The sequence below is a fragment of the Aythya fuligula genome, chromosome 2 (assembly GCF_009819795.1).
Source record: "Aythya fuligula isolate bAytFul2 chromosome 2, bAytFul2.pri, whole genome shotgun sequence".
NCBI lineage: Eukaryota > Metazoa > Chordata > Aves > Anseriformes > Anatidae > Aythya > Aythya fuligula.
The window spans coordinates 1266881-1293784 of record NC_045560.1 but is presented as its reverse complement, the minus strand read 5'-3'; the positions used below and the strand labels follow the sequence as shown (position 1 = coordinate 1293784).

The following is a 26904-nucleotide window of genomic DNA, read 5'->3' as shown; positions in this document are numbered from 1 at the left end:
AGCGTTTTAAATACAGGCAGGTGCCGGAAAATTTCAATATATGTTTGATATTTTAATAACAGGCTGTGCTTCAAATGCAGACAGGTATTGGGTTGGGGTTAGGGGGCTAGGGGTTAGGGTTAACAGGGCGAGGGGTTAGGGTTAGGGTTAGGATCAGGATCAGGGCACAGCAAAAAACACAAGCACCCATCACCCAAAGCCAAGGCTGAGCCTGGGAGCTCACACCCCAAACACCCGGACACAGCCAGTTTTATGTGAAAAGAGGGAAAATAAAGCAAGGAGCAACCGCCCCAAGGGCTTAACGCCAGCGCAAGGCGAGGTGAGCGGCCGTATAAATAGCACCGTGGGGTTTTTTTTTGTTTTTTTTTTTTGTTTTTTTTAACGGGGCGTTGAGCAAACCTCTCCGCCCCAGCTGGGAGAAAGGTAAGGGTTGCGACACACGCTCCCACCTCCTCCGCCCTCTCTGCGTCACCTCGCCAAGTGGCAGGGTGGGGAGGTGGCTCCCCGCCACGCCGCCGCCGCACCGCCTGGCACCAGCGGAAAAGGCGAGGCACGCCCGGCCCCCGGGGCACCCTCCTGCCTGTGCTCACACGCTCTGAGGGACACCCTCGGCCGTTTTTCGCTCTTCCTCGTGGCCTTGGTAGGTTGGGAACGGGGTGGGAGGACGAAGGGATGCAATAAGCTCTTGGCAAGCCGCTGCCCACGCTTGCGTGTCGCGTCGAAGCCTCTCTCCGCGAGGGAGTTTTGCTCCTGGAAGGCAGGGGTGAGGCCGGCGGGGTGGTTCGGTGGCAGCTCTGCCAAAAAGGTGCTGTCCTGGAGCTGGCTGCGTCACAGCACGGCTGCAGAAAGCCCCCTCGCGAAGAAGGTGACGTTCTTCTCCTGGATCTTGTACTGGTAGACCTGGACGACGTCCTGCTCCGTTGACTGCAGCGACAGCCTCTTAATTATTTTGATCTGCAAAGGGAAAGGAAGAGGAGCATCACCCCTTGGGCTGCAGCATCCTCACCCTCTGCCCCCCAGCGCCACCAGGGAAGGCTGTCGCTGTCACAAAATCCATCACACGGTGCCTGGGGACAGTTTATCACCCCTGGGGGCAGCCCCCAGCGACCCCGCTGCCCTCCCAACCCAACAGAGACCACTCCGGGCCAGGCTTGAGATCCGTGGAGGTGATAATTTGAGAAAGTTTCACAGGAACTAGCTGTTATCCCTTTGGATCACCGTGGCGCAGGGCCTGGTGCTGGGTAAACCCCTTCCATCCCGCAGAAATGGGAAGTCTCCAGGGGGCAGGACCTCACTGAGACATCCCCACCGCAGCCACAAGGGGCCGGGGGCTCCAGCAAACCCTGGAGACCACGCTGGGGGCTGCAGACCACGCTGCTCCGTTACCTCTCCGTGAATATCTTTGCAGAAGCCGGTGGCCAGCCCCTCTGCCCACAGGATCAGGTCGCTGTGATGACCCAGGGCGGTCCCGAGCAGCTCGTTTTCCTCGTCTGCTCCATCCTCGCCGCTGTGAACCAGCACCACGATGTTCCCCTGGAAGGAGAGAGCCGGGAGGCGCTGAGCCCCTCGCCCACCCGCTGGGGGTGAGGAAGGGGAGGGAGTGAGAGGAAAATGCTCGGGCATCTGCTGGTGTGTCCCCTGCTTCTGGAGTCCCCTGGGATAATAAATATAAGGCACAGACCCCTCTTGGACACACCTTGCTCTCCGTACGCCGTATATCCATGGGGGTGTGTGTGCGCCAGCTCCGTTACAAACCTCCCCAGAGGCTCTGCCTCAGCCCGTGCAGCTTGCCAAGGGCTTAAAATAACACCAAAGCCACAATCAATTAAAATGTACTTGAAGGCTTCGGAACATCTTGGGCAGAAATAGAAGCGTGTTAGCGTGATTTATCTTTTTTTTTTTTTTAGCTGCTTTGGAGGTAAACATTCCCAGCGAGCTGAACATCCCCTGTCAGGACTTACAGGGCAAACGCCCCGGCACGATTTGAGGTGGAGAACAACAAAATTTGACGCTGTCTATTTTATTTCTCACTCAGGCAAAGAGAGAAGTGGCCGTGGTGTAAATAGCAAAGGATGGATGTGGCTGTAACGAGTTTTGGCTGGGTTTTGTCAGAACAAAAGCTGAAGGCTGCTGGAAGCAGAGACCCAGTCCCTCCAACCACAGGAGGAGCTGGAATTTCATCTCTGTCCCCTGCAAGACTCCTCGTCACCTTCCCAAGCTGCCTCTTCCCCCCGTGCACACAAAAATGGGGGTGAGCAGCGATCTCTGGAGAGCTCTTAAAAACGGCATTTTCCACCCCAAAGCTCTGTTCACACATCGGGGGCACGGGGAGCCCTTCCTGCAGCACCTCCTGGGAAACCAGCTGCAAAGAACCTTGCAGGGGGACCCCAGGCTTTGATGCAAGCCCCCAAAAGTGTCCTTGGGATGATGATTTGAACTGTCTGGAGGGACAAAGCCCTCCAAAACCCTACCAGGCAGAGGAAGGTAAAGGAGACAAAGCCAGGCTTTGCCTCCAGAGGCTCTGGGATGTTGAAGCACACGGAGGGAGAGGTACCTGGAGCTGAGAGCACACCACGACCCGGCAGTAGTGGATGAAGTCGAGCACGGCCACCGGCGAGGCGCCCAGGCTGAGCAGGACGCTGAGGTCGTCCACCAGCAGCACGGGGCCCTGCCACGAGTCGCCCTCGGCGGGTGTCAGCGAGGTCCGGACGAAGTCAAACAGGGCTTTGAGGTTGGAGGTGCTCCCGCTGGAATTAAAAAGAGACCCTGAGGGATTCTGCACGCCCTCCTGTCCCTCTCCTCACCCCGCTGACCCAAAAAGGGGATCGCCAGCCCGTGCCACCCCTGCTGTCCCCAACGCTGTGCCACAACTGGGTTCAGTGCCTCCCTGCCAGCCCCTGCACCCGACCCCAAAGGGTTTGGGTTGGTTGGTTGTGAGTTATTTGCACAAAAAGCCAGCTGGAGAGCTGAAATACGCTTCCTCTAGAGCTACAACGCGCTTGGCAGCGAGGATGGGAGCAGAAATTGCCCCGAAATGCTGGAAAAGGGGGGGCAAAATCCCTCTCTGAGCAGCAGGGAAAGCACAGCAATGTGTTTGGTGCTGGCATTTCCATCCCAATGTGTGTCCCGGTGTCAAGCACAGCTACTGAGCCCTGGAGGGAAGCTCAAGGGGAGCGTGGTCTCAGCCCAGGGCCTCGCTGCTGCTCTCTGCTTTGGCAGGAATTGCTCTGCAGCAGAGGAGGGCTTACCTTAGGAACTGGAGAGGACTGGGGTCTCCCGACGGCTCCTTCTCCCCAAACAAGAGGTCGAGGCAGGACTTGAGGCCCTCCAAGAAGACGAGCTGGCCCCGCTCCCTGGCGGCTGTCAGGCTGACTCCCTGCGGAGAGGAAAACACCACGGCGTGGAGCAAACAGCTCCAGAAAAAGGGTGCAAGCAGATCCAAGAGGATCAGCGAGGCTGTTTGGGATCAGATCTCATCTCACTGAAATAAAGCCACTGCCTCGGTGACTCCTGGAACTGCACGAGCTGGTGGACACGGTCACTTCCCTTCATTTTGCCAGGGGGAAAAAAAGAAATTGCAGTGATTTGGGGTGTGCAAATGAGCTGGAATTGCTCCTGGGAGGACAGCGCGGGAGAAAATTCTTATCCAGAGTCAGGGAGAAGACAGGGGCAGGGTGTGGGCAGGTGCTGATTGCTTCACCTCCTTGGCTGAAGGGTTTTCGCTGCTTTCCAATCATCGCTGTGGCAAGATCGACGCCCTGGCAGCTCCTCAGCACAACCCACGCGCCTGGAGGAGGGCACGAGCTGGGCACCCTGATACCTGGGAGGTGGCAGCACGGCTGGGAAGCAGCCTCAGCCCTTTGGAGGAGGAAAAGGGGCCACAACAACGAGCTCCAGCCCCAGCTCCTGCTCTCAGCCTGCCTCGAGACGGGGCACATCCAGCACAAAAAGCCCTGGCACACACACAGAGGATCCCAACCCGAGGCTCGGTTCACCAATCTCATCCTCCTTTACCACCAAGGGCAGCTTTTGGCAATTCCGCAGCCCCCCAGCTTGCCTCAGCCCCCGTTTTGGGTGAAAATTCGCAACAGGACTCTCAGAAATCAAAACGTTTTTTTGCTCCGTGCAGCAATCCTCAAGAAGCAGCAGCAGCGCTGAGCCAGGGGCCAGGAACCAGAAGCGAGGATGCTGAGAAAGCAGTTCCCTGATTGTTATTTATTTTATTTTTTTTTTTTTTGCTTTTTGCCCTGCTGGGAGCTGCAGGACACTTGGGCACAGAGCTGGGGACGCCGGAGCCGACGGCTCGGAGCAGCTTTTCCCCCAGGAGCTCGAGCACGGTGCCTGGCACGCTCCCAGCACCTCCTTCTGAAGAGGCCCCGGAGGTTTTCCAAGCGTTTCACCTTCCTCCCTCCTTTATTTTTTTATTTCAAGAGATCAGAAAGCAATCCCCAGCACCTGATCGATGAGCTACCCCTGCCAGGGGCTGCTCTGTGAGCACGGAGAGCCCCCCAGGAGAGGAGGTCTGAGCAGATAAGGACGAGGTCTTCTGCAGGAGGATTAACCCCGAGCTCCTGCAGGGCTTAGCAGTTGCCACGGGCTCAGCGCTGATGACAGGGAAGACAGATTTACACCTCTCCCCCTGCCCTGCTGAAATCCTAAGGGGAAGAGATCCCTTCAGGAATTGCTGCCTGCAGCAATTAGGAAAGGGCTCGGAGGCAACGTCCTCGGTCACGGCCAGGGGTGAAGGGCTCCAGACCTGTGCCCAGCCAGTTCCTAACTCGGCCCCAAGTTTGCCCTTCCTGCAGAGGGCTCCAGACAGCAGAATCCAGCTTTGCTGGGTGATAATTCCTCACTAAAACCCCGCGAGGAGCAGGGCAGGGGCGCAGAGCTAACACAAACCTCTTAAACTACTGCATACCCACACCAACATACCTGGGGCAGGGCTAAGATTTGGGGCAGCCTCACGGCCCTGAGCCCCCGGGGAATTTCTGGAGCCTGCAGGAGTCTCACTGGCACTTAAACCAGCCTCTGAGCTCACTCTTGATGTTGGTAATTCAGGAATCGAGGGCAGGGAGGCAGCCCAAAGGAAAGGCAGCTTGGGGCAGCGTGTGGATGGCTCTAACGGGGGAATTTGAGCCCCTCAGTGCTTGATGTTCCTAGGGGAACCTTCCTGGGGGAGCCCAGCACGTCCAGGCTCATTTTCCAGCTGGAACCAGGTCCCAGAGACGCAGCACTGGATGAGGTTTAACGCCACCACACCGCAGCTGCAGCCTACCTGAGCAGCAAGCACCTCAGGGAGCAGCACGGGAAGCCCCCGGCCAGCTCAAAATCGGTGAGAAAAACGCCCAAAACAGCCAACGGCACCTGCTCGGCCACTAAAAGGCCTGCCACAACAAACGTCCTTGCTGTGGAGCCGCAGCACAGCCTGAAAGCTTTCACCACCTCGCAGCGCCACGCTCCGTTATCGCCCGCAGACCTTATCTCTGGCAGCCCGTCCCTTATCGATCGAGCCCGGAGATGCCTTTGAAATTACAGCCCGGCGTGACGGGGGCTGCCAGCTCCACACAGGAGCACAACGGCTCTCACCCACGGCCCTAAAAGCCAAAAAACTCGCCGCTGGCCAGCAAAATATTTGCAGGCGAGAGCTGGCGGTGGAGCTGGCGAGGCAGCGGTCACGAACTCGAGCAGCAGCCACGGTGCAAAGTGCGCCGTGAGGAGGAGATCCAGCGAGGTTTTTCCTGCAGGGCAGCACCTGCAGGGGCAAGCAGAGGTTGAGCAGGCAGCGTCCTCAGTTTTGGGGTCTCAGCGTCGCAGCACAGGACGGGGGAGCAGGCAAGAGCAGGGATAAATGCGTTTTTCCTTTAAAAGAAAGCAAACGTTGTAAAAATGAGGGTGGAACCACGACCTGGCAAGCTGCCCCGGTGCTATTAAGTCTTCCTACAGCCCAGCGTGCTGTCTGGAAGGCCGTAACACCATTAATTGTCCCTCAGAATTCAGCGTGGATCCTCAGGAGCGGGGTGAGGAGAAAAGGAAAAGGTGAAGCCGTTACTGCGGAGGAAGGGCAGGCACAAAAAAAAAAAAAAAAAAACACAAAAAAAAATCAGGGAAGCTTCTTCCTGCAAGTAAAAAAGAAGTCGCTGCACTTGGCCAAGAGATAAGGAACTGGTTCTGGGCTGCTGAGAGCTGGCAACGCTGTGGGGAAGTGGGAAATAACATCAGATTTCAATGGGGAGCACAGGACACCGCTGCAAAGTCTGAGTCCTGTCCCCCTGGCTCCAGCAGCCCGCAGAGGGAAGGATTTCTGCCTCGGATCTCACCCACGCTGCCGGCTGCGAACGGAGCAAATTCCAAAATTCCACTCATAAACAGGGCTCTGATCATAAGCAGGTCCACGAGCGGAACCACCCTGCCCAAAACCACCCGAGGTGTTTGTTTAGGCAGCGAGCAAAGGCGAGACCTTAGGGAAACCCCGACAGAAATAACCCACGGAGGTCCGACCTCCGGCTGCTCGGGGCTCAGGACGAGCTCACAGCACCCGTCTGCTCTGATTTTTGGGCTCCCCCAGGAGGGAGATGACGCCGCCGCCTACTGCGAGCCCGCACGCACACTGCATGCCAGGAAATTTCCCCACGTGAAGAAACCCACCGAGATGTGGTGCTGCTTTGAGAGCAGACACGGTCAGGGGGTCCCCATCCCTCTCAGCAAGCTCCCCCCAAGGTTTCCTGCTGTCTGCAGGGACTATTTGGTGCTCACAGCGCCTGGTTTGCTCAGCGGGGATGTGCTCTGCAGGGGAAATGCACGTTCAGCACCTGGCCGAGAGTCACAGCCTCACGTGGAAATGCTTCGTTTGCTCAGTCCCTTTTAATTAGCTCAGGTCTGAGCTCTCAGACCATTCATCTCCTTTTAAAGGGTGAAAACGGAGTATGAGGTGACATACCAAACCAAAATTCCTCCCACGTTTACAGGACTCCAGAGGCCAAGAGCAGCACGCAGATATCATCCTGAATTACGGGTGTTTCAGCCCAAAATGATTCAGGACAACGCAGCCACAGGCCAGAGGACAAAGCCAGCCCTCCTGTGCCATGTGCAGGAGCACAGAGAGGCCCTATGGACTCTGCACCAGTGAAATTACACCCACCAGGCTGGGCTTGTCTGGGGATCGCCAGAAAACTCCTCTAAGCCTAAAGAAAGCAGGCAGGGGGGGTCCAGTGGGGCTGCTGCAGTGAGCATCCTAATCAGACAAGCCTGATCCTAATCCTAAACCTGGCTTTTGTCCCATATCACATCCCTCTGTTCCCTGCTGCAGGAGCACCAAGCCTGGTCGGCCCCATCAAGACCCGTGAATCTGTGCTCACCTGCAATTCCCATCCTTCATCCTCATTTCTTTCCCCCCCCAAAAAAAAAACAGAAACTGGGCCTGGAATTACTCACCCGTGCCAGGAGACTTACCAGCTTCTGTGCCACGATGTTGTAGTGACTGAAGGACTGGAGCAGGGCCACGAAGCAAACCTTACAGCCAGCTGGGGGAGAAGACAAAAAAGGCGCGTTATTATTTCGAATTTTTGCAAGCTGCCATTGTGGAGGCACACAAATCACAGCAGCCAGGCTGCAGATCTGTCTGCCAAAGCCTGGAAGTGAGGCAGGTCGAGGCAGCCCCTCCGCTTGCTCGCGGCCGGGCTCCCAATTTTCACCTCTCTGTGGGTTCCCCCGATTTAGGGAAAATTTTTGTCAGGTTAAAAAGAAATGGAAAGAACGGGAAAGAGAGGAAAAAAATAAAAAATGTAGGTCTTTTTTTTCTGTTTCATGCCATTCTGCCCTGGGATCTCCCTGCACTGTTTGCTGGTCCTGCTGCAAGGAGGCCAGCGGCCGACCATGACACGAACTACTGAAACCGCTGGCGTGCCAAAATTCCCTGTTTTGGCTCTCGCAGAGCGAGTGACCTTGTGTGGAATTACACCCAGAACCAGCAACGCTGACAAAGCCACCTCGCTCAAACGTAATTTTGGGGAAAGCCAGCACGTGACGACCCGGCCTTGTGGCTTGGGCACGAACCAGATCCCTGTGCCTGCTCCTCCCTGCCGGGGGAGCGCGGGTTCGTTTTGGAAAATAGGGTGAAGCTGGAGCTGGGGTGCAGGATGCTCTCAGCTGAGTTTCAAGGTGAAGTTTGGTCTGAGCACATCTGCGGGGCCGGCTGCTTTGCCAGCAGAAAGCTGGAGGAGCCCAAGCACCCAGCGCCCTCTCTGCAGGTTGTTCCCAGGTGAAAGGTGAGCCGAAAAGCAATTAGGCAACTCGGCGAACCCTCTGCTTGTTTGTTTGTTGACCCGCTCCCGGCTTATCTACTTGTTCAGTTGTTCCTGCTGTATTTTAATTGTGTTTGTGAAAGGCTTGGTAGCGAAGGAACCGCATTCATCACCTCGCTCTGGGGTGCCCCTGTGATTTCCAGCCTGCCCTGCGCTGATGACGAAACGAGCTGCAGGGAGATGAAGGCTACGGGGCAAGTCCCAAGCGCCCAAGGCTATGGAGCACGTCCCAAGAACAAGCCAGGACTGGGATCCATAAATCCTGACGCCTTGTGCTAATCCAGGGACGCCACGTGCTCTGCAAAACCAGCCTCTGCTCAAGGAGAATCACTGCTCGGGGAAGGAAGCTCCAAGGACCAGGCGAAGACAAGCCCTTGCCTCGCAGAGCCCTGCTGCTCACGTACCTTTGAGGTAGAAGGAAAGGAAATGGTGCACCAGGAAGCTGCCGTCCGTCCTGGTGTCCCGCAGCAGCGTGAATTTGCCCTGGAAAAGAAGAAGCAAAAGAACTGAACAGAGGACGAGAGGCTCCATCTGGGTAGACGAGGTGCCTGCTTGGGTCTGCAGCCAGAGGAGGATCTGCAGGTGATAGAGGAGGCAGAAGCAGCACTGCAGCCACCCATCCGTTTACAAAAGGATGCTGATCCGTGGAGAGGCAGCAGTGGATGCTGAGCTCTCCGTGGAAGCTCTGCCCACCACCTGAAAGCCCTTATGTTGGACTCAGACCCGGCGGGACCCCTCGCTCTGTGCCCACCAAGAAGCTTTCACAGCTTGCTTTCACGCTCCTGGTGCTGGACACCTCCACCACGGGTGGCTGAGAGCAATTTCCACCTCCCAGCTCTCCTCCTCCCTCTGCACAAAGTGGCGCAGGTGACACGGGGACAAGAGCCACCAGATCTGCTCCCAATTCCACTGCTCCCACCCCTGCTCCCACTGTCCCAGGCAGTCCTCCCAGCCCTGCTGAGTGTAACCCCAGACCACGTTTGTACCATTTAAATACAGCCACAGGAGCAGAGCTCCCCGCACGAAGTATAAACCTTGTTTTGATCACGCAGGAAATTAATTCAGTTCATCAGCGCGTGCTTGTTATCAGCACCCGTCTCATCAAGGCGCTTGTTGCCATTACAACCTTAGCCAGGATTTCTCTTTAATCAATACAAATCACAGAAGGGTTGTTTTTAATCACAAAGAACTTAACAATGCTTTTTTTTTTCCAGTCTATTAGAAGAAAAACAAAAAGCCCTTCGCAGCAACAAGCACGCTACCCGCAGGCAATTTGCAAGCCATCTACCAGGCAGCTCCCCGATGCCTGACACGTGTTGTGAAGCGGTGCTAATGGAACAGCAAATATATAAACGTGTCTGCACAGGATGCAAGGCAGGACTTTGGGTCCAGAGAGGCTGCTCTGCCCCAGCCAGAGAGCATTTTTCCCCAAAAAAAAAGGGTGCACCTCGGTGGTCATTACAATAGCAGGAGGCACCACACGGTGGGAATCTCGCCGGGATGCACCCTCAGAGGTGAAGCCTGGAGGGGTCTCTGTTAAAATAGCACAAGCTCAAGTGTTCCTTGGTTCAGCTCCTGCTCCATCCCCTCGGACTCCTCTCCTGTATTCAGTCAGCCTGAAGGCAGCCCCACGTCCCTCCTCATGCCCGCTGAAGCAAAGTCCACCTGACAGCTCTCGGAAAGCTCTGCGCTTCGCTACCACGCACGCTGTGCAGGACACAGTGGGATGCTGCCATGCAGAGCATACATTATTTAGCTTCTTCAAAACTTCCCATTATTGACCTTTAATCCTGCCGATCCTCACTTGGCTGTCGCACTGCAGCTGCTTAGACTGTGCCCAAAACTCTCCATCACCAACGTGTACGTGATGGGAATGCCCAAACCATGCACCTCCAGAGGCAGCAGCTGCCCCACAGCTCGTGGGAGTGCATAGTTTGACCCTCATCCCCCACCTGCACATCCTTCTCAAGGCCAGAAATGGCTTGGGATGAAGCACTTTCAAAGGGAAGGCCTCCTTCTTGCAGCACCTTCTCCCTCTGCCTGCCCCTGGTCTCTCCGCACGCTGCTTTCGCGCTCTTTCCACCTGCAGGCTACGAAGCAGAAGCTGCAGCGACTTGTTAGAAACTGCCAAAATCAGTCGGCAGGGCAGCGGCGGATGTCACAAGCGTTCGGTGGTGACATCTCAGATACACCCACGCAGGCAAGCAGCTTCTTCCACCTACCAGCCCTGCAGTCAGCACTCGGAAAATGGCGCGGATTTAACCACGGCGATGCAGAAAATGGAAAGGCAGAGATGGGAAGAGATTTGCAAAGGGCTGGTGCTTTTTAAGCGCAGCAGGACACTGATTTCTGGCCAGCCCTTGTAGCCCAGGTGTGGTAGGACATCTGGGTGTGTTGTAGGAAGTCCACATCCCCGGCTGATGGAAGAGCCAACACAAATCTGAGGCAAATCCCCGCACAGATGCCTGGCGCCTCTGCTAGGTTCTGCCTACGCTGCCAAGTCAAAACTCAGGATCTTGAGGCCAAACCTCCTGTCGGTTTTGCTCTTCTGAATTCCCAATTTGCGTCAAGCCCCACTTTGCAGGGCTGCAGTGTCGAACCACGATGCTGCTTGGCCACGGTCCTTCCCCTCGATTTTCTCTCCGGTTTCCCTGTCCACCGAGACCCCTTCCCAGGAAAAGCCCTCCAAGATCACCTGCTCCAACCACCCCCTGCCACCAATGCCACCATCACACCATGTCCCCAGGCACCACATCCAACCTCTCCTTGAACACCCCCAGGGACGGTGACTCCACCACCTCCCTGGGCAACCCGTCCCGATGCCTGACAGCTCTTTCTGACAGAAATGTCTCCTCATTTCCCACCTGAACCTCCCCTGGCACAACTTGAGGCCATTCCCTCTAGCCCTATCCATTTTATCGATGAGAAGAAGCCGACCCCAGCTCCCCACCCCTTCCTTATAGGTATTTACAGAGAGCAATGAGGTCTCCCCTCAGCCTCCATACCAAACACCCACATTTCCTTCAGCCACCCCTCACAGGACTCACAAACTAGCCCAAAACCCCACCCTACAGGGACAAAGTAAACGAACAGAGCAGCCTAAAGCAGGCTACATACATCAGAGGGGCTAGAAAACATTTGGGGCAACTCTTTTGCCCAGCCATTTTACGACCACAGCCCCCAGCAGCCCCACGCCCGATGGGGGCAGAAGCCTGGCAGCCCCCTTAGGGGCTGCAGGCGGGGTTGTGGGGACAGAGGGGACAGAGATGGGGACAGCAGTGACATTGATAGTGGTGATGGGGACAGTGCTTGTGGTGGCAGCGTGGCCGTGCCCGCGCCATGGCGGCCGCCCGCCCGGACTACAACTCCCAGCACCCCCTGCGCCTCCGCCATCACCCCCCCTTCCCGCCACCGCCACCGCCGCCCTCACCGTGCCCGGGCGCTGTGGGGAGGCGCCCAGGAGCTCGTTGAGCTCCCCCAGCATGGCCGGGGGCTGCCGCTGCCTCCCGCTGCCCTTTACCGGGGCTGTGTGTGCGTGTAGGGGGGGGGGGACACCACAGCCACGCATGCGGCAGGCGGAGCCCTCTTCTCCCTCCCCTTCCTCCGGTTCCGTGTTCACGGAGGGGAGCGGGGGGGAGGAGGATGGATGAGCCCCCCCCCGCCATTAACGGGGGTCCCCCCGGTGTTAAAATGGCGGCCGGGGAAAATTAGGGGGAAATTAGGGGGAAATCTGTCACAGTTTTGCTGGCGCAGCTGCCCCCAGGAGCTGGGGGTGCCCCATCGCTGGCAGTGCCCAAAGCCAGGCTGGATGGGGCTGGGGGCTCTGAGCACGGCCATGGGGGGGGTTTTGGGGGTCCCTTGGCACCCCGACCCCGCTGTGGTGCCGTGGTTGTGCGGTGCCATCCCTCCGCCTGCTGGCAGTGCTCAGCCCCAGGGCTCCCTCAGCCTGCCTCGTGGTCACCTCAGTCCTACAGACCTGCCCCCATCATCCACACCAGTAACGGGACTGGGCCCAGTATCACCCCTGGGGTCCGCCACCAGTGCCTGGACTCCCCCCAGACCCTACACCTCGAGCCACCACCCTCAATACCCGGCCATTCGCCCAAGCCATGGCACATTGGTGGCTTCACGAGGGCTCTCCAATGTCCTCAACACTTCCCAAAAAGTCACCAACACCTTGGGGTGCTGAAGAGCATTTATTTGGGGCTCTCACAGCAGAGCCGACATCATTCCTGGCTTCTTCCCCGAGTAATAACAGCTCATTTACAGCCTGCAGCCGTGAGCGTCCAAATCACGTAGAGTTATTTTCACCCCCCGCACCTGGATTCACGTTTTTTGGCACTGAATGCGCTTGCCCCCTTATTTTGCAATTTTTTTTTCTCTCTTTTTTGTAGTATAAAGGAGGATTGCCCGGCTGAGGGAGGCGTGTGGAGCACTGGATGTGCCAAGGGGACTGGAGGAGCTGCGTGGTCCCAGCACTGCCTCGTCTGCTGCGAGCAATAGGGGGCATCAGGAGATGCTGAGAAATGGCAAGCGCCGAGCAAGAGCCAGGAGACATAAGTCTGTTAGCACAGGGCTAGAAAGAACCACAAATTATAACTATTCAAGGGTTTTGTGGGCTTAGGAGGGTGAGTTGGTAGGAGAAAGGGGACTAAGCCATGGAGGAGAGATCTGAGGGCAACTTGGGAAGCCCCTGAGCTGCAAATTTTGGGGTTTGGGAGAAGAGTTTTGGGACCACGCAGCGCTCGCCTTAGCCTCAGGCTTCCCCCATCTTCTGGTTTGGGAGAGCTGCAGAAAAGCCAGCGGGCTGCGTGGGGATTTGGTCGAGCCGTTGCAGCTCTTCTTCCCCCTTTATTTTTGATGTTTATTTGCGTGTTATCCGTAAAATTTGCCACCCTATTCCCCAATCCTTTTCAGAGAACGTAGGCACAGGCTGGGTGAGGCGCCCAGACCCTGAGATACCCCCTTGCCACCTCTCTCTGCTGCAGTAAACCCACTTTTTGGGGTCAGCCCCGTGCTTCCTGCCTTTTAACCAGTTGCAGAGCTGTGAAAGGGCTTCCTCTCCTTCCCTTGGACGGCTTCCTCGCTGTAGGAGCTTCAGCTGAAAGCTGCTTTAACAGCCCGCATCGCTTGGGCTTTTGTTTTCCTACCCTTTTCAGAGCGCTGGGAACCCGGCTCCGCTCTCGGGGCGTGGGGAACCAGCTCCGGCCGGGCTCCCTGCCTTAACTCCCTCGCTTCCCTCTGCCTCCTGTCCTCCCAGCCCTTGGGGTTTGGCTCACAGAGGGATTTGGCAGAGCCCGGAGCTGTTCCTACCTCAGGGCTCTCCCATGTGCTGGGAGAGCCCTGATCGGGGCGTTTTCTGGCCACCTTTTTGCCTGCACCGTCACGTTTCTCTCCCCGGAGCGCTTCCCTTCCAGCCCCTCCAGGAGCCACAGAGCCTTCCATTTGTGAATGAAACATAAAATCCTGCCTTTTTTTGCTTTTGTGGCGTTTGCAATGCAGCGAACCTTGCACCTATGGCATCGAGGAGCCGTGTGGCACCCGTAGGTAACCGTGCTGCTTACCGTTAAGCCATGTGGGACCAAAACGAGTGGCAAAAAAGCAATTATTCACCAAAAGAAACCACCAAAACACATCAAAACACTTCACCATGCGGTGTTTGAAGCAATTCCCAAGAACACGGTGGGGAGGGTTAACTGAAATCACCGGGCTCCTTGGTGGGAGCGTGTGGGAAGAGAGATTTTTTAGGGAGAAAACCTTTGATTTACCTCCCCCGATGATCCCGAGCTGCCCGGGGTGTTCCCAAACAAAATCAAAGTGCTGGGCAAATCAAAGAAGTGCTGGGCAGCCAAAGGAGCATGAAAGATCATTAGGGCTTCGGGGCCAGGAGAGGTTAACGAGCAAGAAACAGGGCACGGCCCTGCCGTGGCAGAAAGCAGCTGGAGGGAATAATGCACGAGGGTTGGGTTCAGTTTCCAGGTCATTTTACAACTGGAAGCAAACTCCCCGAGCCTTTTCCAGCTCCGAGGAGCCCCCCAGGGACGTGATGGCACAGACACCTCCACGGGGATCAAACGGGGGCACCGGGCCCAGCGTCGCCTCCGTTGCTTTGTGCTGTCTGCCCAGCGGCTTGTCTCCATCTGCCGGCTCTTTGCGGTGGAATTGTGAGCTCCCTGAAGCACGGCCCGTGTTTCCCTGCTGCCTTTTGGTCTCACCTAGCAAAAAGGAGAGCTTGGCCCCGAGCCGGGGCTCCCGGATCAGGTCCCAGGTGCCTTCAGCCAGTTTCCTGAGGATAAAGCTCAGAAAATCCCTCTCCAAGCCACGTACACTGCTTATCCTTCTCATTTACCCCAATTAACGCTCTCTGGGTGGAGAGCACCTCCCTTATTCATTGCAGCTGGCGTGTTTAGGGCTGGTTTTACCAAACCTTTGAGGGCTCAGCCCCTCGCTTGCCATCACCTCCCTCCTCCTGCTGTCGCTGCCCTTTCTCCTTTCTATTCCCATCTCATTTTGGCCGGTCGGATTCCCCCACGTGCCTGTGCCCCCCGTGTGGCTGTCCCTGGTGATCCGACCTCGTTCCCACTTTCTGCCAACCTTTTTCCCGAGCCCGAGGGCAGCGAGGAGCCGGTGACGGATCCAAGCCTGTTCCTGGGGCAATTTCCTTTTGGGTTTGCTGCTCGCGGCGCTCCTCTGAAGCCCTGCCAGCGCCCCTAAAGCCTCACCCAGGCTCTCAGCCCATTTGTCTTTGGCTTCTTTGCCTTCCACATCCCTTCACCAGGGCCAGGAGCGAGCTCAGGCCGTGCTCAGCCTCCTCCTCGCCTCCTGCCTCTCCCCTCATCCCAATCCCTGCAGGTCCCCCCGGCCCCGCAGCTGGAAAGCGGCGACGGAGCGGGGTGGGAGCCTCGCTGGCATCAGCAAACACAGCCACAGCTGCTCTCCCCACGCTCAGCAGCGCTCAGTTTTTGCCCAGCTAAGAGGATTTTCCTTTCCTCCTCTCGGTTCAACCCGGCGCGGGCTCGGTTTCACGCGGGGTTTGCTCCCTGTTAGGCTGGGATCAAGGAATAATCGGTGGCATCCCCCTGTCCGTGGCCACCAAGGTCCCCACACATCACCTGGGGGCTCCCCTTAGCAGCTGAGATGCCCTGGGGTCCCCAGGAGCCCCCCCTATGTGTGCATTTAGGGCTGGATGGGGTTTTGGCAGCTCCTGGAGACGGTCCAGGAGGCCGAGGAGGGTTTGGGATCGGTCCCACCAGCCCGACCTCCGTGCCCCTTATGCCATCGGGATTATGGCCAGCCCGAGGGAAGAAAGGCTCCTTGTCTCCACGCTGCTCCCGGGACGTGTCCGAGGGAGAAAAGGGGACGAGGGAAGGGATGAGGACAAACGTGGCTCCCGTGCCAGCCCCCTCTCCTCGTCCCGTGTCCCGTGCCAGCCGTCACCCGGCCACAAAAAGCCACCCCCCCCTAAAAGGAAACCAGCGAGGCATTTAAATTTAATGGCCATCCCCGAGCTCCCCATTTAACAGGGTTGGGTCTCTGGGTGTGCTGGGAGGAGGCTACGGGGATGGAAAAACTCACGGGGCTCCTCGGTCCTCCGGCAAACCTCGGGGCAGGCAGCGGGATGGGGACGTGGCAGCGGCCGGAGGGGAAACTGAGGCACGGCGAGGGATGAAAACCCCGGAGCGAGAGGGGCACCGGGGTGAGAGAGCTTTGGGGAGGTGAGAGGGCTCCGAAATGGGGCCGTGCCGAGCCAGCTCCCGGGCGTTAATCCCCCAAAACGGGGCTGGGAATTAATTAATTAACCCTCCAGCAGCCGATGGCGAGCGCCACGAGCAGCCAAAAGGCGACGAGCCGCAGCCTGAGCGCTGCCCGGCCCCGGGGAGCTCACCTCGCGCACGGCACGCTGATAATCACCTCTTAATTAATTGCTTAATTTCCTCTCTCTCCCCCCCAAGGAACCAGCCAGATCCTCTCCGGCAGGGAGCCACGGAGCCGCGTCCCCCCTGCGAGCCCGGGTGGAAATCGGGGGGGGTTTCCTGATTTACACCACCAGCAGCGTGGCCAACGCCACCGTGGAAAAGGGAAGGGAAAGGTTTAGGGTTAAGGTTGGGGTTGGGGTTGGGGTTGGGGTTAGGGTTGGGGTCGGGGTTAGGGTTGGGGTTAGGGTTGGGTCAAGATTGGGGTTGGCGTTGGGGTTGGGGGTGGGATTGGGGTTGGGGTTGGAGTTGGGGTTAGGGTTGGGGTTGGGATTGGGGTTGGGGTTGGGGGTGGGATTGGGGTTGGGGTTGATGCTAGGGTTGGGGTTAGGGTTAGGGTTAGGGTTAGGGTTAGGGTTAGGGTTGGGGTTGGGGTCGGGGTTGGGGTCGGGATTGGGGTTGGGGCTAGGGTTCCTGTTAGGGTTAGGTTTAGGGTTAGTTTTAGCGTTAGGGTTGGGTTTGGGGTTGAGGTTAGATTTAGGGTTAGGGTTGGGTTTGGGGTTGAGGTTAGATTTAGGGTTAGGGTTGGGTTTGAGGTTAGATTTAGGGTTAGGGTTGGGTTTGGGGTTGAGGTTAGATTTAGGGTTAGGGTTGGGGTTGGGGTTGAGGTTAGGGTCAGGGTTAGCAGCCGCAACGTGTGTTGGGAGAGCGCAGACACCGGCAAGAGAGGCTTCAGTTTAAAAAAAAAAAAACAAAAAAAATTTTATTTCAACATCTCCCCTTTTTTCTTTTTTCTTTTTTTTTTTTTTTGATGTTTTGACTCATATTTCAAAAAAAAAAAAAAAGCGGGGTGGTTGGGGCTGCGGGACAGGGGGGAAAAAAAAAAAAAATAAAAAAAAAGTACAAAAAAACCCCAAAAAGTGGCGCGGTAACAGCAGAGGCTTAGAAACCACGGCGCGGAACGGAGCCAAGCGGCAGGACACGGAGCACGAAGCACACACCCCAAGGACACGGCGCTGCCCGCGCTGTCCCCCTGTACAAAACACACCAAAGCATGCCACGGGCGGGGAGGGTGGGGGGACACGGGGAGGCCAGCCTGGTTTAGGGTGTCCCCCCCCGGTCCCTAAGCCAGGTTGTTGTGCAGGCAGGGCACCCCGCAGCCCCCCGGCTCGCCCCCTTTGCCGGTTTCTGGCGGGGCCGGCGCGGCGCTGGGGATGCTCGGCGGCTCCTCGTCCTTCAGGCAGGATTTGAGGGAGTCCTGCAGCTTGTGGGGGGCGTTGGGGTCGTCCTAGAGAGAGAAAGAGAGAGAAAGGAGGGCTGGGTTTGGGGATTTTGGGTGGGCAGACCCCCACGGAGCACCCCAAGGCGCGCTCCCGGTGCCCAAAACCCCCAGCACCCCAATTCTGGGCACCTCCAGCCTTGGGCACCCCCATCCCGAGCCCCTCTCCTCCCTTCTCTCCCCCCACTCTCACCCTTTTGGGGTTTCAAACCTTTTCCCTCGTGCTGTCCCCGTTCCCTGGCAGAGCCCCTCTCCGTCCCCTACCCCCTTTTTAGGCACGGAAAGGCCCCCACCTCCCCGGCGTGCCGCCACCACCACCTCACCCCCCTCCCCTTTCCCACACCCCCAGCCCCTTGTAGGGCACCGAGGGGAATAAAAAAATCCCCCAGAAGGAATCCTGGTGGCTTTGAGCCCACGGGAAGGGCAGACAAAAGGGTTTCAACCCATCCCTGCTCGTTCCCAGGCGAGCCCCCCGGCACCTCCAGCACCCAAAATCGTGCCCACCACGCACCGCCGCGTGTGTCCCCCCCCCTAGGACAAGCAGCGACCCCAGGCAGCGCTGGCAGGAGCCCCGTGGGGTGGGATTTATTGCATTTTGTTATTAATTTATTGCATTTTGTTATTGATTTATTGATTTTTGTTCTATCCTCCGCTCCTGGTGCCGCCGCACCCCAAAAAAAAAAAAAAAAAAACCCCTTCCTGGGGTGTCCCCCCACCCCCCCCTTGCTGTCCCCTCCGGTTTGGGGATCACGCAGCCCCAAATGGGCACGGCGGGGACGGGGGCACAAGAAGCAGGAGCCTCCTGCCGGGGGGGGGGGGGTCTCTCGCAGGCACTACGGGTGCTAAAATCGGGTCGAAAGACGGGGAAAACGGCTCAGGCCCGGGCTGGGGGGGCTCCGCGCTCCTCCCGCGGCTCGCAGGCGGCGAGGCACTTGGCGTCTCTCTGTGGCAAGCCGAAAAAAGCGGCGGTGGTGGGACCAAAACCCACAAAACCCCAAAAAGCCCAGCAGCACGGGGACCCCCCCCCCCCCCCCCCGGTGTCCCCCGAGCATCCTTACGTTTGGGTGGGAGCCCTCGGCGATGGTGGAGAGGGAGAAGTTGTCGTTGTGCAGCTCGGACGGGGTGCGGTATCTGCCGGGGGGGGAGCAGTGCCATGGGGTTTTTTTTTTGGGGTGGGGGTCCCCACGGAGTGATTAGGGGGAGAATGGGGTCTTGGGGGGTGCCCCCAGGTGGAGGGAGCGACGGGGGCAGGCAGGAGTCACGGCCACGGAGGGGGACGCGAGGGCTGGCAGGAGTTTTGCTGCTAATTACACTTGGCCCAGGCAAACGCTAATTAACAGTTCATTAGGGACCCGCGCCGGGAGCGCTTTCTCCTCGCCTGGCTCCGGGGACACGGGGGAAAAGTGGCTGGGGACGGGGTGGGGGGACAGGACCCCGACCTTCACCCACCCCACAGCATCCCCAGAAGGGTGGTGGCAGCCCCCCCCACCCCCCCATGACCCCAAAACCCCATCGCACCCCCTCCCCAACCCAGTGCCCCCAGTTCCCAGTGGGGCAGATGAACTGGAACCAGTAGAGGCTCAAAAAGGATTAACCACGCAGCAGCAGCAGCAGCATTTCTACCACCGACCCCAACCCCGTGCCACCCCAAAAGCACGCGGGGATGGGCGCTTTGGGGGACGCGAGGGGTTTTGGGGTCGTGTCGTGTGTCCCCCCGTGCCACCCTGCTCACTTGGTCTTGCGCAGTTTGCTGTTCTCCGTCCGGAGCAGGTAGAGCTTCTTGGCGAAGCAGACGGTCAGCATGAAGAGCAGCAGCAGCACCAGGGCGGCCGAGCCCACGGCCACGCACAGCACCTGGAAGTCGGTGACGATGGCCTCGCAGCGCGTCCCCTTGTGCCACGTGTAGTCCTGCGTGTTGCACCTACGAGGGGACGCGGTCAGGGTCCCGTCCTCCCCCCCCCCTTCCCCAAAAAAAACCCTCCCCGGCACCAACACGCACCCCAAATCCCCCCCCCTGGGGGGCTCCGGGTGCAGCCGACATCTGCGGATTACGGCAACCGGTGGGGATGGGATTAGTGCGTGACCCCATAAAGGGATGGCACCGGGGGGATTCCTGCCCCAAAGGCAGCGTGGCCTCGCAGGGACAGCCCTGCTGGAGCCCTCCCCGTGTCCGTCTCCCCCCCCCCTTGTGCCAATCCCGACAGGCGCCGCGGCCGGAGCCTCGTCCGCGCAGCCCTGACCCAATTCCTGCCTGGATGCAGCGGGCGATGGAGAGCCCCCGGCCCCCAGCCCCCGGCGTGGCCTTGGGGAAGGGGACACGGCCCCATAGAAGGCGACACGGCCCCATGGAAGGGGACACGGGCCAGCTATGGGGCACCCAAGCATCACCCCAAACCCTGCACCCTCCTCCGGGATGCTGCTGGGGGTCTCCCCGACGTCTTCCACGGGGACATGCCCACCCCCCAAGATGTCCCACATCCCGGGGCGAAGCACCCCCCCCGGCACCCCAATCCCTACCTGCAGAAAGCCCCGAGGCCCTCCAGCAGGTAGCACTGGCCACCGTTGTGGCAGTAGCTGGGGACGAGGTCGCAGACGGAGCGGCAGGAGCCGTTGTGCCTCACGAAGCCGCTCCGGCACTCGCTGCCGTTCTCCGGCACCAGGCGCTCCCCGGGCCGCGGCGCTGCTGGGGGGCTGCCCCCGTTGGCACCGGGGGGTCTCGGTGGTGGTCGGGGGCTGGCTCGGGGTCCCCGCGGTGCCTGGGGGACGCGGGGCACGGCCGAGGGGGGCGGCCGGTAGCCGTTCTCGTCCTCCAGACCCCCGTCTTCCTCCTCATCCTCCTCATCATCCTCTTCTTCATCCAGCTCGTCCTCCTCGTCCTCCTCCTCTTCGTCGCCCTCGGCGTAGAAGGAGGTGGTGGGGTAGAAATCCGACTCGTCGAAGGGCGTGAAGTCGTCGTAGAGCTCGTGGAGGCCCCACGGCGTGGCCCCGCCGCCCGGCTCCCTCCGAGCCGCGCCGCCGGCCCCCCGGCCACCCCCCAACCCCTCGGCGCCCTCGAAGAGCTCGTAGTAATCCACGTCGATGATTTCGGGGGCCGGAGGCTCGGCCGTGCCCGGTGGCGGCGTCGCGGCCGTGCCGGGCTCCAGCACCTCCAGCCAGGTCCTCTCCGTACGGCCACGAGCCCCTTGCGCCGGGGCCGGGCTGGATGAGGCCGACCAAAACTCCTGCCCCGAGTCCCCCAACCCCGGGGCCGAGCCCCCGGCTGCCAGCAGCAGCTCGGATTCGGCCGAACCGGTGCCAAAAGCGGGGCTGGGGAGGCCGGGGACGCTCGGCGGGGAGGCCGGGAGCCCCCCCGGCGGCGAGGCCTTCGTGGGGTGCTCGCCGCTGCCGGCCTCTTCGGGGCTGCCGATGGCCACCCTGCTGCTGTCACCGGGCCAGGTGACACCGGTGGCCACCTCGTTGTCCTCGGCCGAGCCGGGCGTGGGGGGCAAGGCGCTGGCATCGCCCTCGCCGCCAGCGGCGCACCCCGGGCACCCCAGCGCCGGGTGGGTGGTGGAGGCCGTGCCCCCCCCGGGGGGCTCTAGCTGGGGTCCCCATGGGGTCTCGCCGGCCGCTGGGACCCCCCCGGGGTTGGTGCTGTTGTTGCTGGGGGTCCCCGGGGGGGCTCTGTTTGCCGGGTCCCTCTCCGGGGAGCCGCCCCCCCCCCAGGCTCTGCCTTCAGCCTCGCTGCCATTATGGGGGGGCCACTGGGGCGCTGCGGGGAGCACAAGGACACGGCGGTGTCAGGGGGGGTCCTGAGGACCCCCCGGGATCCACCTCGCACTGGGAGCCCCCCCCCAGGCTGTGACACCCCCGGGGGTCCCCAGCATTGCCCCTGCTGCCCCCAGTCCCCCCCCCCACGAGGGGATCCAGCCCTGCAGAGGGGATCCCGCCCCTGCAAGGGAATCCAGCCCCCACCCCCAGGCACATAACGGGATCCTGCCCCCCCCCACCCCCAGGCAAGGGGATCCACTCCCTGCCAGGGGATCGACTCCCTCCGGGGGGGGGCTCCGGACCCTCTAGAGCGCATCCCAGCCCCTAAAACGGACCCCGATCCCCCCCCCATAGCGGATCCCAATCCCCCCAGTGCAGATCCCAATCGCCCAATAACGGCCCCCAGCCCCCCCATAGCGGACCCCAGCCCCCTAAAAAGGACCCCAGCCCCCCTATAACACCCCCCAGCCCCCTATAACACCCCCAGCCCCCCCCACACCACCCCCAACCCCCCCCCCTTATCCCCTCGCCCCCCCCCCCCCACCCATCCGCAGCCCCCCCCCGGCCCCTGCCCATCCCCGAGAGCCTCGGGGGCCGCCCCCCTCCCTCCCACAGGTGGGCTCAGCCCCACCGACCCCCACCCTTGGGCGGGGGGGGGGGGGATACGGTGGGACCCCCCCCCCGGTGTGTGTCCCCCCCCCGGTGTCCCCGCACGTACCGGGCGCGGCGGGGCCGATCGCGGCGAGCAGCAGCAGGGCGAGGGCGGCTCGGGGCGGGGGGGCCATGGCGGCATGGATGGGGCCACGGCACCGCCACCGGCACCGGGAACCGGCACCGGGAACCGGGACCGGCACCGGCACCGCCCGAGCCCCCGCTCCCGAGCCCCGCAGCCGCCGCCGCCGCCGGAGCTCCGCGCCTGGGGGGGGGGGAGCCGGGGGGGGGGGGCCGGGCCGGGCCGGGCTGGGCTGGGGGCGGGCGGGAGGCACCGGCTCCGCCCGTGGAGGGGGTGTGGGGGGGTGTGGGGGGGGTGGGAGTGCAGATGGGGGGGCACCGGGGTGGGACCCTCAACCCCCTCAGCCCCGAAATGCCGGTGATGGTCGCGGGAGAAGCCCGGACCCAGGGGCTGCGCCCCCCCCCCCAGCATCAATGACTCCCCCCCGGAGCTCTCCCAGCACCGGGACCCCCCCCCCATTGCGATCCCGGCACCGGGACCCCCCCATCTGCCCCCTAAATCCCTCCCCAGCACCACGAATCCCCCCCATCTCTCTCCCCACACCCCCAATGTCTCCCCCCTGCACCCCTCCCAGCACCAGGACCCCCCCCCATAGCAATCCCAGCACCGGGACCCCCCCATCTCTCTCCCCCCCATCCCCAATATCTCCCCCCTGCATCCCTTCCATCACCCAGACCCCCCCCCCCATAGCTCTCCCAGCACCGGGACCCCCCCATTTCCCCCCTAAATCCCTCCCCAGCACCCCGAATCCCCCCCATCTCTCTCCCCACACCCCTAATGTCTCCCCCCCGCATCCCTCCCAGCACCCGGACCCCCCTCCCATAGCAATCCCAGCACCGGGACCCCCCCATCTCCCCCATCTCCCCCCTAAATCCCTCCCCAGCACCACAAATCTCAGCCAGTCTCTGTGTGTCCCCCCCCCCCCAGCGCTTGCCCCCCTCTCAGCATCCCCAAACAGCCCCGGGGGACGTGGGCAGAACAGGGGGGCTCCATAGTGGGACCCCCCCCAGCAGCCCTCACTGAGCCCCCCCCCACACTGTGCAGGATGAATTGGGGGTATCCTGCACCAGGACCCCCCCCAGCACCTCCAACCAGCACAGGGACCCCCCCAAAAAGCCCCCCCCAGCTGGGGGGCCCCCACCCCCCTCCCCTGGGGTCACTGCAGGGCTGGGACCCACCCCCGGTGCTGGGGCAGCCGCTTCAGCGCTTTTCTCCCCAAAAATGCTCCCCAAAGTGGGGGGCACGGGGCAATTTTTGGGTGTGTGGGGGCCGATTCTGCCCTTTGGGGGGGGGGTGAGGGTGGGGGCACGGGGCAGGATTTGTGCCGGGGGCTGCTCCAGGCCCCCCCCCTGCCCATCACGAGCCGGAGAGGCCGCGGCGGCACAGAGGCCGGATTGAGCAGGGAAGGAAAAGCATCTCCGGGGACGTGACCGGTGTGATAATAGGGCTGGGGTGAGCCGAGAGGGGCCACGGGGGAAGTATTTTGGGGGATAGGGGGGGTGTGATCCCCTGCCCACCCCGGGGCAGCTCCCAAATCCCCCGCGTGCCGCCGCCAAGGTGCGGGGACGTGGCCCCGTGCGTCCCCAAGCGCCCGTGGGGACACGAGGACACCACGGTGCTGGGGACACCACGGCACGCATGGGGACAGCGTGCTCACGGGGGGCATTTTGGGGTGCTGAGGGGGCCCACCCTGTGCCCACGGTGCTGCTTTCCTCCGTTCGGGTGTCCCTGCAGTGCTTCGAGGCCGGGCAGGGGGTTCGGGGCGGTGACACCCACGCGGCCCCGCGAGCACCGCGCCTCTCCGAGCTGCTTGGGGAGAGCCCGAGGGTCCCCAAGGTCACCTCGTGTCCTCCAACCCACCAAAAAAAAAAAAAAAGACCCAGCAAAAAGACACCGACCGCTCCCACACCCTGGTAAAGGATGCTCAGAGCAGGATGCTCGGGGCTCAATTTGGGTGCCCCCCGTGCCCACCCTCGCTCCCCCCCCCAGCGCTGCGCCTGGCCGGGCTCCCCGCAGCACGAACAAACCCGGCTCTGTCCCCGCTCAAAGGGGGATTGAAGGGGCTGCACCTGCTTAATATTCCCCGCGCTTCCGCCCCTGAATGCACCGGGGGCTCCGGCGCGGAGCTGTTTCCAAGGGGACCGGGCTTGGGGCCGCCGAGGGCAGCGGCAGCCGAGGATGAGGATGAGGAAGAGGCAGCGGGGACCTGGGTGCTCCCCATGGGGCAGGGGATGAGGTCCCAGCGGGTCCCCGGTGTCGCAGCAATGGGCTCGGCCATGGTAGAAGGGGGTCTGGGGGCGAGGACAGGGCTGGGAGGGAGGCGTGGGGCAAATTTTTTAATTGCCGGGTGGCAATTTTTTATCTGCCAGCCCCAGCAGCGCTAAAAACAACCCAGGGGCAGGACAGTGGCCGAGCTGCCAGCCCTAAACCCCCGGCTGATCCCAGCCCTTCCTGGGGCATAAAAGGGGATGAATTCAGACACCTCACACCTACCAGGCACCAGCCAAACCCCGCAGAGCTGAGCTGAGCTGAACATTGCCATAAACCTAGGACAGGAGCCGTGCTTGGGGTGTAGGAGCAGGGAAAGAGCCTCAGGGCTCCCTCTGAGCACGTTTCGATGCCAGGAGCTGCTTCCCCGGGGTGCTGGAGCTGCTCAGACCCTCTCAGGGGCTGATGAAGCCATCAGGTCCCCAAAAGGAGCCATCAGGTCCCCAAAAAGCCCACCTTGGCAGCAGGCTCAGAGCTGCTCGCGCGCAGCCCGGCTGCGGGCAGGGCAGAGCTCAGGGCTCGCGCAGCAGCTCTGATCTGCAAAGATTTACAGAAATAAAGGAAAATAAATCAGCCTGAGGAAAATAAATCAGTCCTTACGAGCAGGACGGCACCCTTAGATCCTGCGGGCTGTGCTCAGCACCCTTTGCAGGCTCACAGCACCAACGAGTGAGAGCAAACCCAGCCCGGGATGGTGCCAGCAGCACCTCGCGGCCCCTCCAAGCTGCAGAAACCTGCACGGGGCCCAGAGGTTTGCGAAGGTGGCACCGAACACGCTGCACTTCAGAAAGGCTTCTCAAGCTTCAAGGCTTTCCTTTGGTTGCTGCTGGAAAGGAGGAGGAGAGGATGAATCAAAGGCGCCGTTGAACGGCGAAGGACGCGGAGCGAGGACAGCGCTTCGCCCAGCTGAAAACAAAGGAGAAAAAAAGCTGGGGAGGGCAGAAGTGCTGAGCCCCACCGGTGGATGCTCACCTTCCACGGGTGTTTAATGACCTCTGTGGCTCAGGTTTTGCTTGGTCTGAAGGAGAGAAGCCAAAACAACAGCGAGAGCCGGGTCCAGAGGCTGCAGAAATCCCTGCACGCACCACCCCGAGCAGCCTCCAAGTGCTGCAGGACCGAGGCTGCCTCCGCTTCCCCGTGTCCTCTACTGCATCCTGGGCTCCTCTCGGGTGAAATGGATCCTTGCTGTCTGAGCTGTGGGCCCAGGTCTTCCCAAATCTCATCGTCTGCTGCTCCCGACCGCCCTCCCCACGGCTCTGCTCAGCAGCAGACTGCTGGTTTTGGCACTAACACCAGGTGGTTCCCAGCACGCTTCAACTTGGAAGGGGAAATAAACGAGGGGAAATAAATCCAAATTCACCCCAAAGAGGCATTTCAGACCCTGCACAGTGACCCCCAGGTGGGAGGAGCCCCCCAGCAGCCTCCCAGCAGCAGGGAGCATCCCTGGGGCTGCCAAAAAGGGTCCCCGAGCCGTGACCCCTGGCCAGAGGCTTCAATTTCCAAGCAGACGAGGCATGGAGAAAGCACAGACAATGCACAAAGCTGTTCCTACAGAGCTGGGAAGGGAGCAGCAGAGCCACAGGGGCAGGGGGGCACTTGGGGAGCCTCTTTCCCCTGTCCCCGAGGGCTGGCAGCACCCTCGGGGTTATCCCGAGCAGCTCCGTGCTCGTTGCTGCCAACCTGGGGCTGCCACAGCTTGAAAAGGAGCTTCCAGAGTCGCCAAATCCTTCCTTTTAGTTTCTCATGGGAAAGGAGGAGGAATTGGAACAAGGAGGACAGCGGAGGACAATGCGCACCCTCAGGCTCCCCAAACTCGTTAGGTGTCCTAGCACGCAGTTTTTGCTTTAATTCAGTTTTTTTTTTTTTTAAAAAAAGATCTTTTCAGGAACCACACGGTGGAGCTGGTATTGCCAGGCACGACAAGAGCAGCCAGGAGTTTGGGGATGTTGTTAAGATGCAGAGATGGTTCAGGACGTGGCGTGTGCGCGTGTGGCTGTCTGGGCTGCTGCCCCACCGCTCCTCTGCGAACCCTGAGCGTGACGGAGGTGTGAAGAGGAGCAAAAATTCACCCCAAATGTGCCTCCCTGTGCTGTCCTGCAACAAAGGAGGAAACCCCAACCTCTTGGTGTAACCGATCCCATTCCCCTGGATGCCTCCCAGACCTTCTCATGCCTCTCACATCTCCTGCTTCTGTGCTTTTTGCTCTCCAGCTTCAGGGAACAATGGTCTGCACATGCTGCGTGCACGGAGCCGGGGTGCCCTGGAAGAAGTGCCATTGTCAGAGGAAAAGCAGTTCCTCAGTTAATTGCAGATATCATTGTTAATTGCAGGTTATCATTGGGCAGATAACCCCAGGCTGGGCTCCCAGTTCCAGTTTAATCAAAGGGCAACCCATCCCGGCAGCCCCTACAGCCCTGCAGGAGAGGACAGAAGATCTGAAGATTGAATTAAACAATTAACCGTGAGGCTCGTGGAGGAATAGAGGGCAGGTGGGACCCTGCTAGGTCAGTGTGCCCAGTCCTCTATTGGAAATGCCACCTCTGAGCAGTTCTTTCAGGTGTTTAATTCAGCCAGGGATGTGAGTGTGAGCAGTTGTCCGAGGCAGCGGTAGCACAGCAAGGGTGCGAGACAGCAGGAATCAAAAAGAAAATCGTCCTGGGC

General features: G+C 60.4%; 2 protein-coding genes across 2 annotated transcripts; both read right to left on the bottom strand.

Annotated features, from left to right (window-relative positions):
- Window positions 1–359: 359 nt before the first annotated feature.
- Window positions 360–11841, bottom strand: ELP6 (elongator acetyltransferase complex subunit 6). The gene is made up of 7 exons (XM_032183012.1): window positions 11731–11841; window positions 8705–8783; window positions 7450–7520; window positions 3249–3376; window positions 2555–2747; window positions 1387–1533; window positions 360–954 (listed from the first exon to the last, which is right to left on the bottom strand). The coding sequence occupies exons 1-7, from the start codon at window positions 11782–11784 to the stop codon at window positions 829–831; spliced, it is 798 nt and encodes a 265-aa protein (XP_032038903.1). The 5' UTR covers window positions 11785–11841; the 3' UTR covers window positions 360–828.
- A 5257-nt stretch (window positions 11842–17098) lies between these two features.
- CSPG5 (chondroitin sulfate proteoglycan 5) lies at window positions 17099–22027 on the bottom strand. The gene is made up of 5 exons (XM_032183277.1): window positions 21961–22027; window positions 20010–21243; window positions 19225–19413; window positions 18551–18623; window positions 17099–17501 (listed from the first exon to the last, which is right to left on the bottom strand). Exons 1-5 carry the CDS (start codon window positions 22025–22027, stop codon window positions 17337–17339), a joined length of 1728 nt encoding a protein of 575 aa, XP_032039168.1. The 3' UTR covers window positions 17099–17336.
- Between the last annotated feature and the right edge of the window lie 4877 nt (window positions 22028–26904).